This window comes from Mchenga conophoros, linkage group LG3 (assembly GCF_057382185.1).
Source record: "Mchenga conophoros isolate Kocher_MC1m ecotype Shallow Benthic linkage group LG3, M_conophoros_male_GT1.1, whole genome shotgun sequence".
Lineage (NCBI taxonomy): Eukaryota > Metazoa > Chordata > Actinopteri > Cichliformes > Cichlidae > Mchenga > Mchenga conophoros.
In genome coordinates, this window is record NC_140528.1 from 56,394,259 (window position 1) to 56,417,873 (window position 23,615).

General features: G+C 39.3%; 1 protein-coding gene across 1 annotated transcript in view; it reads right to left on the minus strand.

The window, feature by feature from the left end:
* LOC146579613 (uncharacterized) overlaps positions 1-23,615 on the minus strand; it is a 92,055-nt gene that overhangs the window by 51,313 nt on the left and 17,127 nt on the right. The window contains exons 2-20 of the mRNA XM_085267984.1: positions 18,325-18,381; positions 15,112-15,201; positions 14,028-14,072; positions 13,566-13,610; positions 13,411-13,473; positions 13,232-13,285; positions 12,883-12,909; positions 11,741-11,821; positions 11,200-11,262; positions 11,069-11,104; positions 10,894-10,935; positions 10,685-10,777; positions 8,767-8,820; positions 8,552-8,608; positions 7,594-7,638; positions 7,443-7,496; positions 7,317-7,358; positions 3,771-3,864; positions 1,341-1,625 (exon numbers count right to left, since the gene is read on the minus strand). Of these exons, the coding sequence (XP_085124110.1) occupies positions 1,341-1,625; positions 3,771-3,864; positions 7,317-7,358; positions 7,443-7,496; positions 7,594-7,638; positions 8,552-8,608; positions 8,767-8,820; positions 10,685-10,777; positions 10,894-10,935; positions 11,069-11,104; positions 11,200-11,262; positions 11,741-11,821; positions 12,883-12,909; positions 13,232-13,285; positions 13,411-13,473; positions 13,566-13,610; positions 14,028-14,072; positions 15,112-15,201; positions 18,325-18,381 (1,327 nt within the window). The remainder of the gene's footprint in view (positions 1-1,340; positions 1,626-3,770; positions 3,865-7,316; positions 7,359-7,442; positions 7,497-7,593; positions 7,639-8,551; positions 8,609-8,766; positions 8,821-10,684; positions 10,778-10,893; positions 10,936-11,068; positions 11,105-11,199; positions 11,263-11,740; positions 11,822-12,882; positions 12,910-13,231; positions 13,286-13,410; positions 13,474-13,565; positions 13,611-14,027; positions 14,073-15,111; positions 15,202-18,324; positions 18,382-23,615) is intronic.

Sequence of the window (23,615 nt, forward strand, 5' to 3'; positions counted from 1 at the left end):
ACCTGTGTCATTTTTTGACTTTAAAGGAAATAATCAATAATCTGAGAAGCTCAAATTCTTTGCACGACATTATTCCCTCTCTTATCATTAAGGATGCATTGAATACAATCGGGTCTTGTATTTTATTTCTAATGAACTTCTCACTATCATCTGGCCATGTTCCGACTGTCTTTAAACATGCAGTCGTGCAACCTGTTATCAAGAAAAGTACCCTTGATCGTAATATCCTAGCTAATTACAGGCCGATTTCTAAACTTCCTTTTATGTCAAAGGTCTTAGAGAAAACTACAGACTTATTTAGAGAGAAACGGTATAAGTGATAAATTCCAGTCTGGATTTAGACCGCGTCACAGCACTGAAACTGCCCTACTAAAAGTCTTTAATGACCTTCTCCTAATTGCTGACTCTGGGCGCTCTGCGGTCTTAGTACTATTGGATTTGACCTCAGCCTTTGATACGGTCGACCAAAATATGCCTCTGGGACAATTGACTGGCACATTTGGGCCTGTTGCTAACTACCTTACTGATACTGCCAGGAATCTTGGAGTTTTCATGGATAGTTCCTTCAAACTTGACAAACAGGTCTCTACTGTGGTGAAAACTAGCTTTCATCAACTACGCCTAATTTCTAAGGCTAAACCCTACATACCACACAAAGATATGGAGAAACTCATTCATGCTTTCATTACGTCAAGACTGGACTATTGTAACTCACTCTACTTGGGTCTACAATCTTCTCTTCTGCAGCGTCTGCAGCTGGTCCAGAATGCCGCAGCACGTCTCTTGACCGGCACTAGAAAGTTTGACTCTATCACCCCTGTTCTGAAAAATTTACACTGGCTTCCTATCAAATATCGAATTGATTTTAAAATTCTATTGTTTACTTATAAAATTTTAAACAATATGGCACCTGACTACTTAGCTGATCTCCTCTGTCTGTACAGCCCTCAGAGTGCACTAAGATCATCGGACCAACTGCTCTTAGTGCAACCTAGGTCTCGGCTGAAGACCAGAGGAGACCGTGCCTTTGCCGTTGCTGCACCCAGGCTATGGAATACTCTCCCTCTTCATATTCGCGCGTCAGATTCCATTCAGTCTTTTAAATCACGTTTAAAAACGTATTTGTTTGATCTGGCATTTAAGGCGAATTAGGGTAATTTACATCTGGCTCTGTATTTAGATTATGTAATCATCTTATATCTTATATTTTATATATTTGTAATTTATATTTTATTGTGATTTTATCTGTATTGTGATTTTACTGGAAAGCACTTTGGTGTACTTCGGTCTTAAAAATGTGCTATATAAATAAATTTTGATTGATTGATTGATTTTCCCACCTTTCTGTCCTATCTCTCCAGGGAAACCTCTTCCTCCTTGTGCACCAGGAACCCCAGGAAGTCCTGGTATGCAGTCTTGACCTGAGGAAGTGCCTGGAAGTCCACGGGGCCCTGGCGGACCAGGGGATCCAGGAGACCCTGCACGACCTGGGGGGCCTGGCAGAAAGTTTCCTGGAGGGCCAATCTCTCCCTTCTGACCTCGCTCTCCTGGGAAACCTTGAGGTCCAGGAAAACCCCCACTACCGGTTCCTGTGAATCCCGGTTCTCCTGGAGGGCCTGTCAAACCTGGAGGAAGGAGGTTGACGTTTCAGTGTTATTTGGTTTGTTTTTTTGCGAAAGATAATCAAAAAGTAAATCTCAAAAAATGGTCTTATTCAGCCAAAAGCAAAGAAGGGCCATTAACTAATTTACATAATTAATAATTGTATCCCTTTATTTCCTTTTCAGTAACCCTAAATTATTCAATTTATCCCAACCTTTCCCCTAAATGTTAGGGGTGCAACGATACACAAAATTCACGGTTCGGTTCGATACTTTGGTGTCACGGTTCGATATTTTTTCGATACAAAAAAAATGTTCATGCCTTTTTAATTTGTCATTTATTAAAATTATAAATATATATTTTAACTCAAAAGTACAGTTTTTAAATTTAACCCTAACCCTTGTGCGTGTTTTTTATTTTGACAGCGAATGCGCACCTGCGGACCACTTATGTGCAGCCCTGGTTATTTAGCTCGTCATATTGCAGCCACAGAAATTCTTTTGTCCATGAAACCATAAAGCTGCACTTTCTTTTTGCCTTATACTCTGATTTGTCATAACTTCTCCGTTTTGTGGTAAGCTTTTCTTTGGCTGTCACTTCTTCACCCTGACCTGTCTTATTTGGCTCAGCAGAACTAAAATATAAATCTGTCTGTGAAGGTTCTCAGTCATCCAGGTCATCGTAGTCAAATATATATCCTGCTGCTTTTACACACGCACTCACATAAGCTCAGCGATTATCTGCACGATCAACCTCTCACATGTTTAAGCTGCGGGAGATTTCACTTGTCATGTTTGCATAGTAAGCTAACGATTAATAAGACGATGTCAGAGGAATTGGTGCACAAATTATCATCACTCACAGATCAGTGCTGTCGCTCTCTATACACAGTTCGCATGATTGCAAAGTGAAAGCAAAAAACAAGCGCAAATTCAAACGCGATTTCAATATGTCACATATTGACAGTGGCTCACCCAATGACATAATTACCCAGCTACATTTCTGAAAGAATGCAAAAGCATTGACATATATTTTTCCTACAATAGCCCAACGGGCAGGGAAGAGATAGATTTTGGTACCCCGACTGAAAAAAATCGCTAGCCCCGGGACGTCGGGCTAGCGATATTGCGAGCCCTGTATCTGATTGAGGAATCACTCATCTTTGGAAAAGAGAGTTTATTACAGAGAAATGTCTCTTTCCAAAATAAAAGCTATACTATCCGCTTCTACTGGGCTATATTCTCAGCAGCATATTAAACATATCAGGTCTCCATAAGGAGAATCATGTGCTAACAGCTGTCTAAATGACTCTAAAGTTTGTAGCATGCGTGCTTGTTGTTTTTGTCTGCTTCCACTTGTCTTTGCACTAGGATGATGTCAGTGTAAATGTGCAGTCATATTCGTTGTGTTCCCACTAGTGCTTTCAGGTTAATCTCGTTGAAATGACCTTAACGCCACAACACGGCAAATCTCCGTTAACGAGCTACCGCCAATCGCCCCGTGCATGGGGCTAGACGGCCAACACGTTAAGGAGCTAACTGCGCTAACACACTAGTTCCCACCCATGTAATTGAGCATTGCATGGCACATCCAACATACTGTTTTACTTTAGTCCATGACTCGCTTACCTTCAGGGTCATACGCCACATGAAAACCAAAATAATTCCAAACGCCAGATCTGAATGAGGGTGGGGAGGTCCACTTCTGTCTCGCTAGCTTCAGCTTGCCCTGCACTCTTCCTTCTGACCATGCTGTCTGTGTTGAGTGCTCAGTGAATCTGCGTTCGACTACTCCGCCTAGGCTGCACTCTCGAGCCTAGGCGGAGTAGTCGAACGCAGATTCACTGAGCGCTCAACACAGACAGCATCGTCAGAAGGAAAGTTGATAAAATAAATTACAAATGTTGTATTGTTCGATACATATGCGTACCAAACCGAAAGCACTGTATCGAACGGTTCAATATCGATACGAATATCGTTGCACCCCTACTAAATGTATTATTGTATTTTTAATCTGTTATTCTAGACCTACACCAGTGCATTTAGGTTGCACCATCTCATCTATAATGTCTGTTTTGGAACTTAAATTTGGTACCCGGTATAAACTAGCTTTAAAAGTAATGCAAACAATAAGTATGCTTGTTATGTGCCTGTGTGTTTTCAGCTCACCTTGTACTCCTCTGTCTCCTTTGAGTCCAGGTGTTCCAGGTAAGCCAGGTTCACCTTTAGGCCCCACCTGATTCCCTATTGGCCCGCCAATCACCTGATGGGATGTTAAAAAGAATTAAGTAAATTCACAAGACTCACATGGACTAAACTATACAAAACTTTGCAAATATCCTTAAATCTTTTTTTGTAATATAATTTTTAAAATAAAAATATTTTAAAAACTACAACAGAATAAATATAAAATACAACAACAGACTATTGGACCTAAATCAAAGACTATGATAAATATTACCTCCTTATGGAAACTTTCCTCTTTTTAAAACACTTCCTTATTTTAAGCTGTGTTTTTAAAAATGTAAAAAAAAGTCTCATAATTATAGTTTTCTCATGGTTAGCAGGACTAGTGGACTTTGTACACTGAATAGTCATCCTTAATGGTTCATTTTCTATTGGGAGTGGGTAATTCGTATCACACACACACAGTTTAAATGTTTTCCGTATTGCACAGTTGAAAATAGAGTTTCTTTTTGCCGGTAATTAAAAAAAAACAGTGGCTGAAAGCACTGTAAACAACAGTAGACTGGTGCATAACAAGCAAGCAAATAATGCAGAAAATAGAGATTTGAGATGGGAAACTATTCTTGATGTACACAAGTAAGCACAAGCACAAGTAAGAGGGAATTCATGACATGTTTATCAAATGTGAAGCTTATTTTTGATCTTCTTTGCTGCTGGCTCAGTTAATTTGGAGAGTGACAAAACCTGCAGCATCAGAATCTGTGAGATGTCGGCTTTCAGCTCCGACGGCGTGTCATTGGGTGAGAAATAGGGCTGAACGATTATGGAAAATAATCTAATTGCGATTTTTTGCCCCAATATTGCGATTGCGATGCGATATGCGATTATTTTTTAAGGTCTTTGTCTTCTGTATTATTAAACAAAGACAAGCAATACATCATATAGTATGGCCAATACTATATTACATTAATTTTAAACTGTTCTTTCCTGGAAGACAGACCTCTGTTATGATGACATGAGGTGATGCATGAATTGATGACTGACATTTTTATTTAACTTCTTCAATCACAACAGTATATTTGAACATACACAATAGTTTATTTTTAGCTTACAAACATCTGAGCATAAAGTGCTGACAAGGAACCCTGGTGTAAACATTAAAATGAAAGTCAGTACAATGTGCAGATTGCAGAAATATACATAAAAAAAATCAGTGGCTTTACCACACTCAGTTTTTCGACATCTGTGAACTACTAGACAGTCATTCAATTAAAAAATAATATTAAATAAATAAAACTAATAAATAAAAAATACACACATCTTACTGATCTCTGCAGTCAGTAACATTACACATAAAGTGCAAACATAATAGCAATTGTATAAACACACACACAAACACGCCTTTAAAGTTTAAAGGCGTGAAATTGGACGGTCTAGTTCTGATTAGCGTCACCGCTGTCTCGGTGGAGTTTAATAAACTCGGCCGTCTGCTTCTTGCTATCTAAAATATAACCAGACACTGGTGTAAATTCTCGACTGTCTCATACTTCTGTTTAATAAGTTTTCTGTTTGACGTTTAGTCAGCTGTGTGAAAACCAAGGAGGAACCCACCCGGGGGATTAATAAAGTTTTATTTTATCTAATCTAATAACTTTAATCTCAGCCAAACCGATTTACTCACGAACAAACAAAACACTGAAAAAAGCCCAACAATAACATTTTTAGGTTGTCTAAGTGACTTATATATTATGTTTAACCCGAGCAGCGAAACTCCGCGGTGATCTGAAAATGATGTGCCGGGAGTTGTGCCGTTCTCGGCCGCATCAGTAACCCTCGAGCTCCCGGCTAGCTGTCGAGCTGGTGGGTAGCAGACGTCTCCGAAAACGTCGAAGCACTTTTGCAAATATGGGATATCTTGATAAACCGAGCAGATATTTGATGTTTACACAGCTACTTTCTCGCCTGAAAATATGTTAAAAGTTTATTTTGTGACCCTGAAAGATTAGTATGAGTAATTTTAAAACTCAGTAGCGACCGCCATTGCTGGAAACTGGAGTTTGGCTGGGCCACGCTATGAATTCTGGGATATGGTAGTAATTTGGACAGCCTTCGGCGCGTCGCTGTGACGTAATCGGTCTACAAATGCGGCCTCAGGAGGATGCAGCCCATGAATTGTATAATATAATCGCAGTATAATCGCAGCCTTTGCGGTTAGAAAATTGCACTTGATCATGTCGCGATATTATCGCAAATGCGATATATCGTTCAGCCCTAGTGAGAAAGCCGACATCTCACTGATTCTGATGCGTCGGGTCCGCGCTTTGTGTTTACGTCTTTGTGGAATCCGTTTACCTGCTCTCATTTACTGTTTTAGCTGTTTGGTGGTTGTTGAAATGAAAGCTTTAACCTGAGATTCTGAAGTTTCTGGCAAAATACATTTATATTTAAAAATCAATTCAGGATCAACCTAAAATCGATTTTAATTGGAAAATCAATAATTAAAACCCAGCCTTACTGTATAGTAACCATCAAGTATAGGTTGCCATGGAAATATTAAGCGGTCTGCATGTAATTCACTGTGAGTTTTTTTTCTCCCACACGCTGCGAATGCATCACTAACCCCGGAGATTCAGACTCGTCAGACCATTGCCCAAAAGGTGGCAGTGCTACGAATTTATTCCACCAGCTGAAAAGTCATCACTGCAAAATTAAGACCATCTTAAACTCCACATGCAAATGTCTCCTAACACACCAAAGAAAACTTCAAATAAACCAGATGTGATACGAGCTACCAGCTATCAGCAAGACGAACAGAGAAAAACGGCACGATTCCATGTTATTGTTTATCGAACATGAAACAACTGTTTCGGTCCTCTTTTGAATTTTGGTCGTGGTTTGGTTACATCAAGCTGAGTGACCTCATGGATTCTTGTTTGTGTTTAGGCACATTTTGTGAAATTATATAACTGTTCTTTTAATTGTTTTGTCGTTTTCATTGTGTTTAGTGGTTGTAGAGATGGTTTATATGAACTTCAGGTGAAATTCAGAGGTCTCATCCCTTTTGCCCCCAATACTGGGAGCGTTGGGGCTCAAGACATATCATGTATAGTGATACAGCCAAAAAATATTGTGATATTAGATTTTTCCTCATATCGTCCATCCTATTTTCCATTCCACTCCTGTGTCCTGTGATCATGCGTTTGGGTCCTTATCTTGCCTGCCACGCAGCCGACTCTGACAGCTATGCTTTTACTGCACTGACAGTGTGCTTGGGCTCACTAACAATGAATCAGTGGATCAAAGTCTGGTGGCACTTTTCAAAATCAACTACAAATAAGTGAATAAGCCTCAAATGTCCAAGGAAAAATGGTTAATTTCTTTATATTTTTGAAGCAAACTACAAAGAAATGAAGGATGGCTTGGGATATTTGCACAGCATTGTATTTATAAGTAGACAATGAAATGGTGCTAAGAGTTCAAGTGTAAGACAAATATTCCACAAATAATGAAATATAAATTCTCATTCACCTGCCCTGGTGGACCCGGGAATCCACGATCACCTTTTTGTCCCTGAAATGAGAAAGAGTGATATTTACACAGTTCATGGCATTACTGTTTGACTCGTAGAATTCAAAATACTCAGAAGAAACTTACTGTCTCACCATCCCTCCCTGGAAGACCCGGCTGGCCTGTCTCTCCAGGGGCCCCCTGAATGTGACAAAAAGCAATACAAGAATGTTAGGAAAAGGTTATAAGACATTTTAGAAAAGGATTATAAATTGTCCAGTTTGTTGGCAGAACTCACTGGGTATCCTGGAGAACCAGGATCACCATCTTTGCCTGGTTTTCCCTGCAAAAGGGGGGAAAAAACATGGTGATCAGGCTTTGCACCAACGGGGACATCTCCAGAGTTGAATACTGAAGCATTACAAAATTGGCAAAAACTGCACATCCTCCAGTGGCCACTAGGGGCTGACTCCCAAAGGGAGTCAAAAATTCTAAGATTGGCTCCCTTCTTAAAATGTCCAGTTTTACAATAATAAAAATTACATTCATACCTCTGTTAAGTATAAATATTTAACTCATTCACTTGAGTTAGGCCTGTGGTCAGGTTGACATCCCAACACATGCAACTGGAGTCAATAGGTGTCTGCAAGGTCTTGTTCATCATTTTAAAACGTTACACCGGACTTCATGACTGTGTGCACAGTAGAATAATGTGTATGCGTATTCACATCTATGAAGAGCTGTTTGAAGGTTTACCCGGAGTTTTGGGCTTATTGATAAGGTTTCAGTATGTCTTTAAAAGGCTTGGAGAACATGTTCTACGAATACATACTGAACATACAATCTGGTAACAGTCAAATGAACCCTGCGTCATAGATCCCCTTTGGTCTCTTCTTACTGCTTCAACCCAGGAATTCAAGCTCTGCTGTGTCTTAGCAGTCTTGAAGGAATGACATGTACAAACTGAAATAATGGCAAATATGTTTGAGAGTTCCCTCTTTGCAGAAAGTTTCACACAAAAAAGCTGAGAGAAACCCTGTAAAATAGTCAGATTGTTTGAGAAAGTTGGGCAACACCTTTCCTCTTTGCCTAAACCAAATGTCAGAGATGAGGTTCCAGACACTCTTGCACTTGTACACATGTTGAGGGCTTTAGAATTGAGTTTACCTTTGAGCAACAGACATATTTTAGCAACACAGGGGCGATTACGTAAGTTTAGTGAAAGGATTTGCTTGAAATTCCAGAGCTGTACTTACTCGTTTTCCCAGCTCTCCTGGTTCTCCCTTTTCTCCTTTCTGCCCACCATAGGGACCCTACAGTGAGATAAAGAGACATATAAACACCACAGTCACCATCAAGAGCACTAGATACTCCACTTCTTCCAACTTGCAACTTAAATGTTTTGTCTGTTTTCTGGAGGGACTTTTAATGTGTGGAGGTAAATTTGGTTCAGGGGACCAGAGATACTTACAGGAGGTCCCGGTAAACCCGGATCACCTTTAGGGCCAGGAGGTCCTTGGTCACCCTGCAGAATAAAGAGAAAAAATCAGAATCAGTGCAGAACGAGTTTAGAGTTTGAACCAAATCTATTTGGCAAGTCAATTAGTCTACGTTCACACTGCAGGTCTTAATGCTCAATTCAGATTTTTTGATCAAATCCGATTTTTTTGTCTGCTTGTTCACACTTCAACTAAAATGGGACAGCAAACGTGCTCCTGTGTGAACACTCAAAGCGGCCCGCATGCGCAAAAGCAGACGTCACACACAACGCGCTCTTTTCAGACTCAGACCAAACAGTACTGTTTGACTGATGGCCCTTAATATAAATACTTGTTTCGGACTTTACGTTTCCCAATTTTGCTTTAAGTTATAAAGTTATTTTCTTATTTACATTTGGCCTAATAATGATCCTTATTGCTGTTTTAGAGGAGCGGTGCTTCAAAGGATAGTTGCAGATTTCTGTCAGAATCTGCAGATTATACAGTACAAATAAAATGTTCACGTTTCTCCAACATTGTCTTCCCAACAGTTTCACTGACATCTACACTGGATGGCCAGGAAGTGTTCACGATGTCTTCTCCAGAGCTGATAATTGCCGTCTGTCTTGTGTCAGTGACATAAAAGACGGATTTAATGCGACATGACCGTTCAAACAGCAGTCGCTTTCTGAAACATCGGATATGTATCGGATTCAGTACCACATACGAATGTGACCCAGATCGGATTTGAAAATATCGGATTTGTGCCGTTCACACTGTCATACCATGATATGTGTCGCATAGGGTCAAAAAAGTCGGATTTGATGCGCTTTCGCCTGCTGTGTGAACGTAGCCTTAGTCCCTCTCCTCTTTAGTCTGGAGGCTGTGCTTCAGTCCAATTTAAATGAGCTTTGACTTAAAGAAGATGTCAGTGTTTGTGGATAGTGTTAAATATGGTTGCTTCTTTTTCTTTTTTACACAGTAGAGCTTCAACCTGCATTTGCAGCTGGCAAATTGAAATGTGTTCACAGATAGTGATTTCTGCGAGTGTTTCTGTGTTTTTCAGCCTTGACTTTTGCACACAGAGATTTCTCCAGATTCTCTGAATCATTTTAATATTATGTACGGTAGATAATGAGATATTCAAAGCTTTATTCTGAAATAAGCCCACCAGATGTAGTTTCAGATGTATTTTTTTGCATATAAACCCGCCCATCTGTCTGTCTAAGAGGCTCTTTTTATACCACATCATTTTACTGACCTCTTGTCAATCAGTGAGTCCAGTTAGTTGCAAAATGTTACTCCAGCTGTTGCTTTTTAATGCCACTTACTTTTCCAGCCTTTTGTTTCCCCTTCCCATAGTTTTTGCAATGTGTTGCTGCCATCAAATTCAAAATGAACTAATAATTTGTGTCATAATAATGTCTCAGTTTAAACATCTGGTAGGTTGTTTACGCAATTTATTTACATTTTACACAATGCCCGCCTGGTGTTTTTTATTTCTTTACTGAATGAGATGACTAAATATGATTGGCAGGCATAGATACTCTCTGCTGCCATCATGTGGCTGTGATTTATTACTCTGGCGTAAACTGGTTTTTATATATGTTCACACACATTTAATACATTTTTATGAGCAATGATTAGGTACTGCCAAGATGAGGCATTTTGATACAATGTAAAATACATGCATTATGGAAAATATGAATGACCTTTTTCATATATATGGAAAATCTGTTAATAAAGCGAGTGACTGCCACCTGTCAGCAAGAGATACTGAGTTTTAAACTTGGTTTAAACAGCCTACGTTGTAAAATCTCTCTATTTAAAATCTAATTTTAGTCTCGTCAGTCCTCATTTCTGTGGCGAATGGAATACTTCACCACTTTCATGCCTTTAAAATAGTTATACCTTGTCTCCTCTCTGAATTTCAGTCTCAGCCGGCTTTGTCTGCTCCCCAACCTGTCCTGGAGGACCAGGAGGTCCTTGCAAACCTGGGGCACCCTATGGTCACGGCAGGGAAAGAGTGGCAGGTTTAGTAATTCAGTAAAAGCTCTGAGAAGACAAGCTTGAGGCAGAGACTGAACATAACTCTAGTAAAAAAGTGACGATTATGGTACCTTTTCTCCTTTGGGTCCTTGGAAATTCAAACCCATATTCCCCTGTTGAGAAAAAACAGAGGGAGGCTGTCACTTCAGGCTCAGTGGAGTATATTTCATGACCAAGAATAGTTCAAAATGTATTATCATTTTGTCTTTATTTACTAAAGATCAGTTACAAAGTGTCTGATCTCACCTTAGGCCCGGGTGGACCAGGAGCACCTGGACGACCCTGAGAAACAAACCGAGAAACAGTTGGCCTTCAATCTGATGCTATTTGTGCAACTTTGATGAAAAAAGGTTTACGCTGTAGCAGCTTCTCTTTACCTCAAGGCCTCTGGGTCCTGGGGGACCTACCGGACCTTGTATACCTGGAGGTCCAGGTCGGCCCTGTGACATAAAAGGAAAAAGATGTACAGACAATTGGTAAAACATACAGTTTAAAAAACCTAAACATTTTCATCCTTTTGCTTCTGTTTGAGTCTGTGAGCATTTCTGTGAGTGTGTGAGAAATTACAGTCCTAGCTCTAAAAATGCTTCCATAAGCACCAACAAATAATGTCAATAATTATAAATACAGCAGACACCTTGATATGTGATGGCTTTATGTTTATAATATCAGTATTGGTCATATTTCAGCTTATAAATGATCAAAATTAAACAGATTTTCATTTGTCGCATTATTAAACAGACCGGTTTGACACCTAAAGCTCAAGTTGTGTTCATTCATTCATTTTGTTTTGTTTTTTATACACACATCATTCTGACTTACGTATTTGAAAAGTTTTGAATCTGCACGTGAATTTAATTAAATGTGTAAATTAGCTTTGGCAGCACAGTGTTTCTAAAAGGAGAATATTTCACTCACAGGACCTCCTGGCAAACCGGGTAAACCCATTGCTCCTTTCTCTCCGAAACGATTGGCGGAGATAACATCACCTGGGTCTCCCTGCAAAGAAAAGAGAAAGAGATGCTCAGATATACATTTGTCTTCATAAAGGGAAAGAACCTGAGGGGAAAGAAGGAAATGTTGCTTCTGAATATCAAACAATGTCAAAGAGCACCATCTAGTGGACAAATACAGCAAAAACTCAACTTGACATCAGTAAAAAAAAAAAAGTTAAAAGAAAAATGATAGAAATTGATTTTTATAGAAACCTAAAGGAGAGGCAGTAGTAGAGCTTTCACATCTGTGTGTTTCACAGCAAACACTGACAAATAAATTAGCGAAACTCTTATTTGTTTGTTGTTGTGTTGTGTTTTTTGTTTACATGAATAAATAAAAAATAGTGATTTTTTAAAAATTATTTTCCATGGTTTCATTTTCAAAACAGAACTTTTTAAAAAAATGTGTAATGTTTATTTATTTGTAATTGGCTTCCTGGTCCTTTCCTTAGAAGCCCCGTCTTTGGCCTTTTAAACCTGGACGTGGTTTTAAACCTGGACGTGGATGTGTGGTTTGTAAAACCACACATCCACACATGTATTTTTCTACATTTCCCCAGTTGTGAAGGGAATTTATATTTACTCCATTAAGTAAGAGTTAAATTAAGGTCTACCAGCCATAACAAGTTCAAAGCACAGTCAAGTCAACATTTCAAATTAGAGTCTGAGTTGTGTGGTGCTTGTAAAGCTGTGGATATATCAGCCTACAGTGAGATAGAAATCTGTATATTAGTGCAGAAATTGCTGACATATCATGTTTTTAATTCAGAACAATGAATGACAAGAATAACAAAGAAGTAGATTTAAAAGGATCTAAGATCTAAAATGATTATTTTACCTAAATGCAACAATTATTTTCATTGATTGTCATACAAATTATATTATAAATATGAGACAATAGGAAAGTAAGTGACAATCTGGTCTTCTTTTGTTTCTAGCTGGTGGAGGACATAACTTAAAAAATTGAATTCAAACCTTGAAAATTAAGTTATATTTTTTTAATCAATTTTTAACATTAAGAGCATTAGTAACAAAGTCACAAAATGTGTGTGTGCTGATTTTTACCTTTTGTCCTGGCAGACCAGGTGGACCCTGTAAATGAGTAAAATAGAAAAGTTTGTATAAACAAAGCAAAACCAGACAGCAGGGATAGCTCAGTAGCGGCAGGGATAGCTCAGTAGGTAGAGTGGTGGCCCCATGATCGGAAGGTCGGGGGTTCGACTCCACTGAACGGCTACCCTGAGGTACCCCTGAGCAAGGTACCGTCCCTACACACTGCTCCCCGGGCGCTGCACTGGCGGCTGCCCACTGCTTCACTGGGTGAATGGGTTAAATGCAGAGGAACTATTTCCCTATGGGGACTAACACGCACACTTTACAGATCACTGTGATGCTTCATCGTGTAATGACTCACTTGAAGTCCTGGCTGCCCAGGGATTCCTGGACTTCCTGGGAAACCCCTGTCACCCTAAAAAAGGAAAAGGAAAAAAAAATTGAAAGACAGATACGCTGAGTGTCAACATTCTTTTTTGGCTTTAAGAAATTTCTCTTCTACAACTTGCTTTATTGTTCATAGACATCTTTATTAGATACCTTTGTCCCATTGCAACCCGGCACTCCTCTTGGACCTGGAGGACCATCCTGCCCAGGTAGACCCTGATTCACAGGAATTAAAAGAGGAAGTTTAACCATAAATGCTGCATGATTTTAAGTTAGCTAGAATTATCTTAGCTCTTTAAATATCTCACTGGGAGTCCGGGTGTTCCTGGAAATCCTGGTGTTCCTGGAGGTCCCTGATAGAGAGGGGGAAAAAAGAATGTGTCATTTAAAAGTTGAAATGTGAAAAAAAAGAATCAAGTGTTGAGTTTTTTCAGGACCTAGCTGACTGTTAAGGTACAATAAGGTAAAATGGGGGCACCTGCTGGCCAAAGTAGAGCATTACAACCCCAAATTATTCAGTGCTGAGAAAGCACTAAAAAGTCATCCTGTTTATTTAACCGGGGAAGAAAAAAACAGGTGAAATTTACCTACTTAAAAAAAATGTAACTACCTTTTATGTGTGTGTCTGTGTTTTTAAAAAAGCATAAACATCCATAAACTTCAATAAAAAAAAAATCAATAAAATTATGGAGCCATGTCTTATGTTTCTCAGTGTGGCAACGACTCAAAATCCCTATGAAGTCTTTAGGAAAAATGGGGGAATTACTTACTCTAATTCCTTTTGGACCACCTGGTCCTTGAGGTCCATCACTTCCCTGAGAGAAAGAACAAATAAACAAACAAGAAAGCATTAATGATGAGCCTGATCATCTTTGACTCTACACTGTGAGCAGCATCAAAGACCAGTAACAGCCAAGTAATGAATCTACAGTAGTATTACTGTAGAAGTAATGGAAAACTTATTCATGTCCTTTACTTAAGTAAATATCCAAACAGGACTACTGTGAAAAACTAAACGTATAAAAGCTAATGTTCTCATGAAAATGTGCTTAAAGTTAACCATCAGAACCAGATTATACGCTAAAATCGATTCAACACTGCTCAGGATTTGTGTAAAGCTTTAGAAGTAAAAGCACTCAAATCGAGCCTTTACGGGATTACCGCTGCGTGTGAGCAGCGTCAGCGACTGAAGGTTCTTATCACGTCTGATATTATCCTACCTAGCAACCACCTAACAAAAGCCTAAAACTACCTATTTGTAGTGTTTATGGACCTGCAACACCTGAATGCTTTGTGTTACTTCAAATTTACAGTAACATCATATTCATATTAACCAAGCTGAATTATACACAAGTATATTATAACATTATCACGTTACATGGCAACCACCTGGCAGTGGCAAGCCATTAGTTTAACACTTATGCATGTTAAAAAGCATTATATCACTTTCAACAGCGCAAAGACGCCGAAGTCTGTGGGATTTTCTGTTGTATTTGATGCTTTGACAAACAAAAATGTATCTTATACTTATCCAGGGGGATGTGCAGAAAACCTTTTGACTGCAGGAAACATGCTTAATGCAGGAAAACATCATCTATACATGTAATGACATAACTACCTAAATATTTAGCAATTATTCACATTATTGTCCTAATTATTTAGTCAGTTTGTTGACCGACAGTAGCTTATAAAAAAATCATAAAAGTTACCCAGAGCCTTATGTTGGGGTTCTTGTATATGCACTGCCGCCATCCAAAGTCAGAAAATAACCCACGTCTCAAAAATTGATATATTCAGAGTTTCAATTCAAATCAGTTCCTTTTCTCTTCTCGTCTCCTTGCCCTACAAACCCACCTTCTCTCCTCTGGGCCCAATTGGTCCTTCTGGTCCAGGGAATCCTGGGACGCCTGGCTGTCCTGTCAAACCTGGGAAACCCCTTTCACCCTGCAAGCAATGACACAGTCAAACAATCATTTGTTTCATATTTAAAGACCAGATAAGTTTCAGATTTAATTTCAGTCTGGTCATAATAGAAAGGCAGAGTTATTTATAGCCTGTAGCTAGGGCTGCACGATTAATCGTTAGAAAATCGCGATCTCGATTCATACTTATGTGCGATCTCATTTCCAAATGACAACGATTTAAAAAAAAAAAAGACGACGATTGTACCGCATTTTGATTCGGGAAGTACTCTGCATGAAAACAAGCGCTCACTCTTCCTGCTCAACAAATGACAAGGGCGGAGCCTTATACCACGTGATACAGAAGCTGTGCCGTGTGATGCTAAAATTAGCAGGGAAAAAACAACGGAGAGCACGTCAGGGATGACGAGAAAGTGACAGGAGAAAGTCCGTCCCGGTCAACCACCCAAACATCAATAACGGGAACCTTATACAGCGCTTCACTATACCCGTCGAACTCCCGCAGGCACAAAGAAATTACGGAGGCTATCACTTATCACCTGACCAAAGATATGGCTCCCATCAACCCTGTGCAAAACGAGGGATTTAGGAAAATGATCAATACCCTAGACAAACGTTACACAGTGCCGTCCCGCAACTATTTTTCTATTGTTGCACTACCTGCTCTATACACGCAGCGTCGAGCAACAGTGGAGATGGAATTTCAAGCAGTACAACATTTTGCAGCAACGACAAAACATGAGACATTTGTTGTTTTTATGTTTATTTATTGTTTTTATGTTTAGTCTCAACTGTTACGAAGTTGATGTGCAGTTAATAAGTGCAATAAATATTTATACTGGAAAAGAGAATCGTGAGAGAATCGTGATCTCAATTCTAAGCAAAAAAATCGTGATTCTCATTTTATGCAAAATCGTGCAGCCCTACCTGTAGCACATTAAACAACAGATGGTTTAGAGAGATGCATATTTACATTACACGTCTCCAAAAACCACAAAATGCATCAAAATCTGAAAGGTGTGTTTTGTTGTATTAACTAATTATTATGGACCCAGTGATGTAGTGGTCATTAAAATGTGTTTGATTTAGTTAAATGAATGATTATTCATCTAATAAATCATGACACTGCTCTCCCCTCTACATAAGCTTCCTTTATGCGTTAAAAGTATCTGTATTAGAATCTGCAATACAAGCCTGTGTTTACTTGGTTTTGGATCCATACCAAAATCTGCAGTATTGGACTATTATTCATAGAAATGAGAGGAGATTAAAATGTACTGAGAAAGATTGAAAACATATTTCACAACATGAAATCTGCTGTCTTGAGTTCTTGAATGCTTTCTCTTGATTACTGAGGAGTCTTTGCACTTTGAGGTGACAGTCGTTGTAATTTGGCTCTATGTGAATAAAACTGAACTGAGTTGAATTAAACGTGTGAGTGTGTTCTCCAACAGCCGAGGTGTTTCTGCGTAAATGAGGTGAAAACTTTGCCCGTCTTGGTATCTTGTCAAACATCAGCTCCTCCCGTCATCCAGCTCGTACAATCACAGGCAACAAAACACGGTGAAAGCCGGAAATAGAGCCAGGCTGCCTTTTAAAATATGTGTGAGCTTCAACAGCAAAATGTAAGATCCACAGAAACAAAATTCAAAAAAATCACAATTCATATTTCTGCTACTTTACTACATCTCTGTGTGTTATGATTCTGTGACATTATTTATTATTTAAAGACCCGTGTCCGTTATTTTGGCAACAGTGTTTCAGCCTGTGATAAGTCTGACTCAACTTAAATGCAGACTTCACTGTAAGACCGGCACTTGTCTGGTTATAGAGTAATAACAAAAAGAAGAAGATTTCATTAGTCATCCCAAGAAAAACTGTTCCCTGTGTGCGTGTTTTTTTTAAATATGTGTTGCTTTTAATTACGTGTAAGAAATCTATGAGAAATCGGGCCTTTGCTCCCTAACTCTGTGCCCTCAGTCGCAAGTTTCAGGTCAAAGTGAATATGTTCATTAATTGGACGGGAGTATTCAGGGTACACCCACTGGCTGTGGTGTCCAGAGATGGGCAGTAACGTGTTACTTGTAACGCATTACTGTAATCTGATTACTTTTTTCAAGTAACGAGTAAAGTAAGGGATTACTATTGCAAAAACGGTAATTAGATTACCGTTACTTTCCCGTAGTAACGCTGCGTTACTGCGTTACTAAAACCGTGATTTTTTTGCGAGAATGTCTCACGATAGTGACGTAAGCGAGTGCGCCGTTAGTGACAACAGCTGTGTGCAGATCAACAATGGATCACATATCGATTGTGAGAGAGTATGAGCGTGCAGCGTTTAAAGCGTGGAAGTACTGACCTTACTTTGAGTTTGATTCCATAAAAGTGACAAAAACATTAGCGTCCATCGTGCGTGGGAAGAAAACTTCTTTTTACAGCGAAAAAAAATCCTAAACTTCCGAGCAAGCACCGAGTGCGCTACCACGTAATGGGAAACTCACAGAGAAACTCGCGGATTCTTCCACTGACCGCGGCACACCTGCACCAGGGTGAACCTGCGCCTGCCGTACTCCTGCTTTACAGGTGAAAATAGAGCAACAGGACCGCTGAGTCTTTGACTTTATTTATGTTCTGCTGTGTTTTACTTGCATCTATTTGAAAGACTGAGTGTAAACACAAAAAATATTTTATTTCATGTGCTGGAATGTGCAGAAAATAGGTTTAAATGTTAAACAAATTACTTCCAGTCAGAGAATGTTGCATATAATTACATTTTTGCTTGATGCATAAAGTTAAAAGATTAAAACTGATAAAACAAGTTAAAAAAGAGACTTTTCCATTTGATTACATTTTGTATGATGGATTATGTAGAAAAAGTAGAATTGGGCTGAAAGATCTATCGCTTTATCACCTATTCAGGTTGTAAATCGTGTTTTTAAAAAGTAGCTAAGTAACTAAGTAATTAATTACTTTTGAAAATAAGTAATCAGTAAAGTAACGGGATTACTTTTTGGGGGAAGTAATCAGTAATTAGTTACTGATTACTTTTTTCAAGTAACTTGACCAACACTGGTGGTGTCCTCACATTCTCAACACGGTGGTTACTAGTAACACCCCACGTGTGATTGTGTGACACTGTGTTTACCTTTTCTCCTTTCACTCCACTGCAGTCACATTTGGATCCTGCACATCCATGGCAAGCCTGTTTAAAAAAACAAAACAAGAGAAAGACAAATGAGCGTCTTTGGACTTTTACTTAACCAAAAAAAAATCAGCGACATTTCCAACGATGAATAAAACTAGCAATTACATTCCAGTGTTCTGAAAATAGAGGCTCTAAAGTCACTTTTTCCAATTCCATAACAAGCGAAAGATTCCCAGGAACAGACACAAATACTTTGGAGGTTGCATCAGGAAGGGCATCCAGTGTAAGAGTCCACCAAATCAAACGTGTGGAGGAAGCAGGTAAAAGCTAGAAAGCAGCTTTCTGGGTTCTGAAAATGTGTCTGCCACGTCTCCTTTTTGTCCTAATTTCCTGCCAAATCTGCAGCCTCAGCCATGTAAAATCAGTCAAACTCCTTTCCAGAATTGTAAAACCAAACAGTAAATTTAGTAAACTTCAGCAAGTGCTTCAGCATGCCACCGGGGGGCGCTGCATAATTACACTTTGCACATTACAGCACATGTCTTCCCACAGAGGAACAGCAAGGTCAGCGGATTCACCTGCAGGTTTGTTTGCTGATGAGATCGCAGCTGCAAGGTCGGCGAGGCCAAACAGTACTCTAAACTCAAATCAAATAAAGCTTTTATCTCACAAAGAGCACGTTTATCTTCCAAAATATCTCACTTCTTCCCATCCGTTAGACTTTGGATTCACTTTTTGTGAAGGACTAAAGACTGAGAGAGTTAAGAAAAACTAGGAGGGAGGGAGGGATGGATGGATGGATGGATGGATGGGTGGAGTGGGAGTGCCAAGCTCCTGATTAACTTTTCCCATGCCTGTTGACACAGTGAATGCCAGACGGGCATCAACTGCACGCATGCCAGGCAGCCAGGCTGTGAGAAAGATGGAGAGGCAGAGAGCGCACGAGAGAGGACAGACAGGCGGACATTCTTCTGTGTCTGCAAAAACGTTTTCGTGTCCGTCTTTGAGCTGACGCTTTTCACGGTGTTCTCGTTTTACTGACACGGAGGGGACGCAGCAAACTCTGAGTGCATTTCCTGGTTCATCAGTTTATCATTAAGTCTAAGAAATCGGAAAGATTCTGGAATAAAAGGCAGTAAACATGCAAAATTGTCTTATTGTTATTGTTCTTAATTTAAACCTTCTTATTTGAATTTCTTCCCTGTAGGTTTTAGTCTTTGCAAGGAACTGAAGTAATGTCTTAAAAATGCACTGACATTTTGACTCATGTTAGCTGTTTAATAATGCAGATTTTGTGTCATTGTAAACTGATTTCATTCCTGTGATTTAGATTGTTGGCTTAAGAAAAACAGGCAATATGAGGTTGTGATATTTGTAACATTTTTTACTTTAAACTGATAAGGATCAGCTAATGTGTTGCCAACAGGGAAGTCACAGAATGCTATGCAACCCATATTATACTTGGTAGCTTGTTTAATTATCATTTACTGGCCATTACAAATTCAGATACCAAAAGGTTGACAAATAACTAATGCTGGGCGATAATATCGGCCCTGCCAATATATCGATCTGGCTGCAGTGCGATTGCACGGTCTTCCAAAGAGTATCGTGGGCCATGATGATCAGAAAAGCATCTGCCAATATGTGCAATCAAATACAACTGGAAATACAATATTCTAAGATCAAGTACCCACAATTAAGCCAACGTGGAACTGCAGCTCCTCTAATATCCACTCCATATGCGAGTGACTCCTCATAGACTCCAATAAAAACTAAACAGGTTTGATTTTTCTTTTTTTGAACAACTCTTTGATTTATTTTTGTTAAGACTAAAAAACAAGTCTGTTACTGACCCTTTCCCCCCTTTTTTAACTCGACCTTTTTCACTTCCACAAAGTGAAAGGGCCTGGGGTCAAAAATCAAGGCTATAAAATTGAATTTCACAATTAATCTTTGGCACATTAAACCTCACACAGTTTACCGTTTGCATTTCTGTGTACACATTTAAAACAGTGCATACATGTTTACATTACATTTGCCGCTTTCCAGTGTGTGTGTGTGTGTGTGTGTGTGTGTGTGTGTGTGTGTGTGTGTGTGTATAGATAATATGCCCTTGGTTATATAAAAATCAAGACAGTCCTACTATCCTGAGCTGCATGAAGGCCAAAGCAAGGCATTTGCATGATTTTATCTCACAACTGGTGCAAAGTGCTGTCTGGGATCACAGAGGGATCACCAGTAGACACACACACACATGCCTAAATACATCTGTGTGTGTCTCTGTGTACGTGGGGGTGTTTTTACAAGCCTTGAATTGCAAATATGTGCGGCCTCAAGGAGCATGTACAACAAAATGGGTCACGTTCCTCCTTGGACGAGTGCAGCTATCACTTGGACCAAAATTTGCAGTAAATGTACAGTGTTGTGCAAAAGTCTCGAGCCATTCCTAGTAAAGGGAAACGAGGAGAAACGCTGAGGATGGAGGAATTACATGACGACTGGACTGGAAAACATTGGCAACAGGTTTTATAGAGTGATGAATCCAATTATTTGGTTTAAATCATCATCAGTATGTCTAAGAAAGATGACGAGAGAGGAACAACTAGGAGTGTCTACAGATATCTGTAAATCATGGTGACTCCAAACACACTGCCAGTGCAGTTAAAGCATACATGGATTGAAAAACCCTGAACGAAACACTACCAGGCATGGATTGGCCTCCCCAGAGCGCAGGCCTCAACATTACTGAAGCAATGTGAGATTATCCAAAGACAGTTAACATCCAAAGAGCTCTGGATGTCATCAAGAGGTCTGGAGAACTAGAAAAGAAATTACAAGAAAGCTGCTAAAGAGAGTTCAGAGCACTGAAGAGTAAATGTGACCTACCCAAAACCTTTACCTAACAAATATCTGGTTCCTTTTCCGCTATTAAGGAATCTAACAGAAACACTCATCCAAATGAATCACAAGAAGCTATAATTTACCTCAAAGCTAAGCCAAATTTTACACGAAAGCATGAAAGTGTTCCTCCACACTCACATAAATGGAGTCAGTTTACCACTGCTAAACTGTTCCTGTGTGCCACAGCGAGAGCTTCATATTTAACCTGTAACTCCTGCTGCAGACAAAACAAGATCATACCGTCTGTTCTAATATCTGCGAGAATGTGAAACAGAGGGAAGGGACACAAACAGCTGTGCTCTGTTCACGATACTGTAAAACTTTTTTTTCCTTTTGGATTTCAGATGATAAGAGTTTATGATGCAAAGATTAGGGATTAGCAGCTGAGCCTTTTGCACTCATTCACCTGCTTCATGCTTCTGCTCTTTAAGGCCTGTTTTTGTGCACATCTAGGTTTATTTGGTTTACCATATTTTCTGAACGGCCCATTTTTGGCATTTTAAAGGATTTTATTGGTCTTACAGGCATGCCCCGCTGTGCACTGTGAGGCAGTTGTAACACTTTTTGTTGTAGTATCACTCAAACTGATTATGTGCCACTGCAGTACGATTTCCCCACATAAACACTACAAATAATAACAGAAAATGCTCCTTTAATGAGCTAAATTTGACCCTGTGCTCTAATTCAGACACGCTGCCTGCGATTTAGTGGCGTTTGTGTGCGAGTTACGTTTAAACTGTGAGCGCTGAGAGTGGTGCTTAGCAGCGGTTTGGTTCAGATCCCCTAACCTGGCTGAACATGCTCTCGCTTGCTTTTCAGACTTGAGTGATATGATTTTAAGCAAATGTGCAGGCAGGTCACAGCAGGTTCCTATCCTGCCCGTGTTTCTCCTAAATACACCCCAACCCCTTTAAATGGCTTGTAATGAGAGCAGACAGTGAAAAGGCATAAGTGTCACAGCTGTACAGCTACCTGTTGGCATTAAGCCACATTAAAAAGGAGAAAAAGGAAAAAAAAATGTTTAAAAGGAAAAAGCTGAAAATTTAAATAGTTAAAAGTTGAAATGTGAATAGTTGGTTTTGGTATTATATGATTCATTTATTACATTTTATGTGGAGTGAATAAATAAAAGTATATTTACCGTGGCCCCTAGAGACAAAGTACGTACAAACTTCAAAATATGTAAAAACTCCAAAACACGTACAAAAGACAACAGAATGCTGGGCGCAGTGTTGAGCTTTTGTTACCTAGTGGCTACACAAGCCAGCAAGTGCCAACGACCGGATTTGGTGTGTGGTAGTAAATGAAGATTTTTTTGAATTATTTGAATATATATGAGTGCTTGTGTATAAATACACAAACAATACACATATGCTTTCATGCTTTCATTTGTGTAATTTAAGTGATCTAGGTAGCTGTTTTGAAAGCTCAGTTCATGCTAGAAATGTGTTTTGGAGTTTGTAGGTGCTTTGTCTCTAGGGGCCACCGCATATATTTATATATAAACATATATAAATAAAACCACTTTTTTTTACATTAGTAATTCCTTTTGTGCATAATTTTATATTATTGTTAATAATAAATTAATGAAAGCAACAAAACAACCCGAAGAGCCGGTTCGAAGCCGAAAGAGCCGGCTCTTTTTAGTGAGCCGAGCCGAAAGAGCCGGTTCTCTAAAAAGAGCCGGAAATCCCATCACTAGTCTGTGCTGTGATAAACATCTGATATCTCAGTTGTTTTGACCTGAGGGGGTCTGTTTGTCCAGATGAGACAAAGAATGCTGCGCATTCAATGTTGATATGCACAAAGACAAATTCCTGCAGACATATGCAGACAGAAAACAAAAATGCTCCCTTCAAATTTCATTCTGTGTTGCAATATATTGGCAATAAAGGTGGAAAAACATCCGTCTCACCACCTTTCACACAATAACACACGTCTGTTACTGTGGACTGTCTGAAACAAGAGCTAAACATTGCCTAACAGACCAGCCGGAGGAAAAGTCCTCCTACATCAACAGAATAAAAATCCAGATTTAACCTGAAGGGAGGAGGAAAAATAAGTGAGAGAGCGAAATCTTAAATTACAGCCTTCTGTTATTACTACTCTACTACATACCGACTGCTAAACAAAATTAGAGGAGTCAAAGCTAAAAAACAGTTGAACACCTGGAGATTTGTTGGGCTTCACGCCACTTTCATCGTTATACCAGACGAGGAAGTCCTAAGCGCTCGAGTTAAAGGCAGCTTCTTTAAGAAGTTTCACCTCTCGTGTGAAAGGCTTCTGATGGGAAGCCCCAGACATTTAAACTCTAGTGAGGTTATCACCTCAGACATCGCCCTAGGAGTTGCACCCATCTTTTAGTACTGAAGAAGCCTTTTGGATGAGCG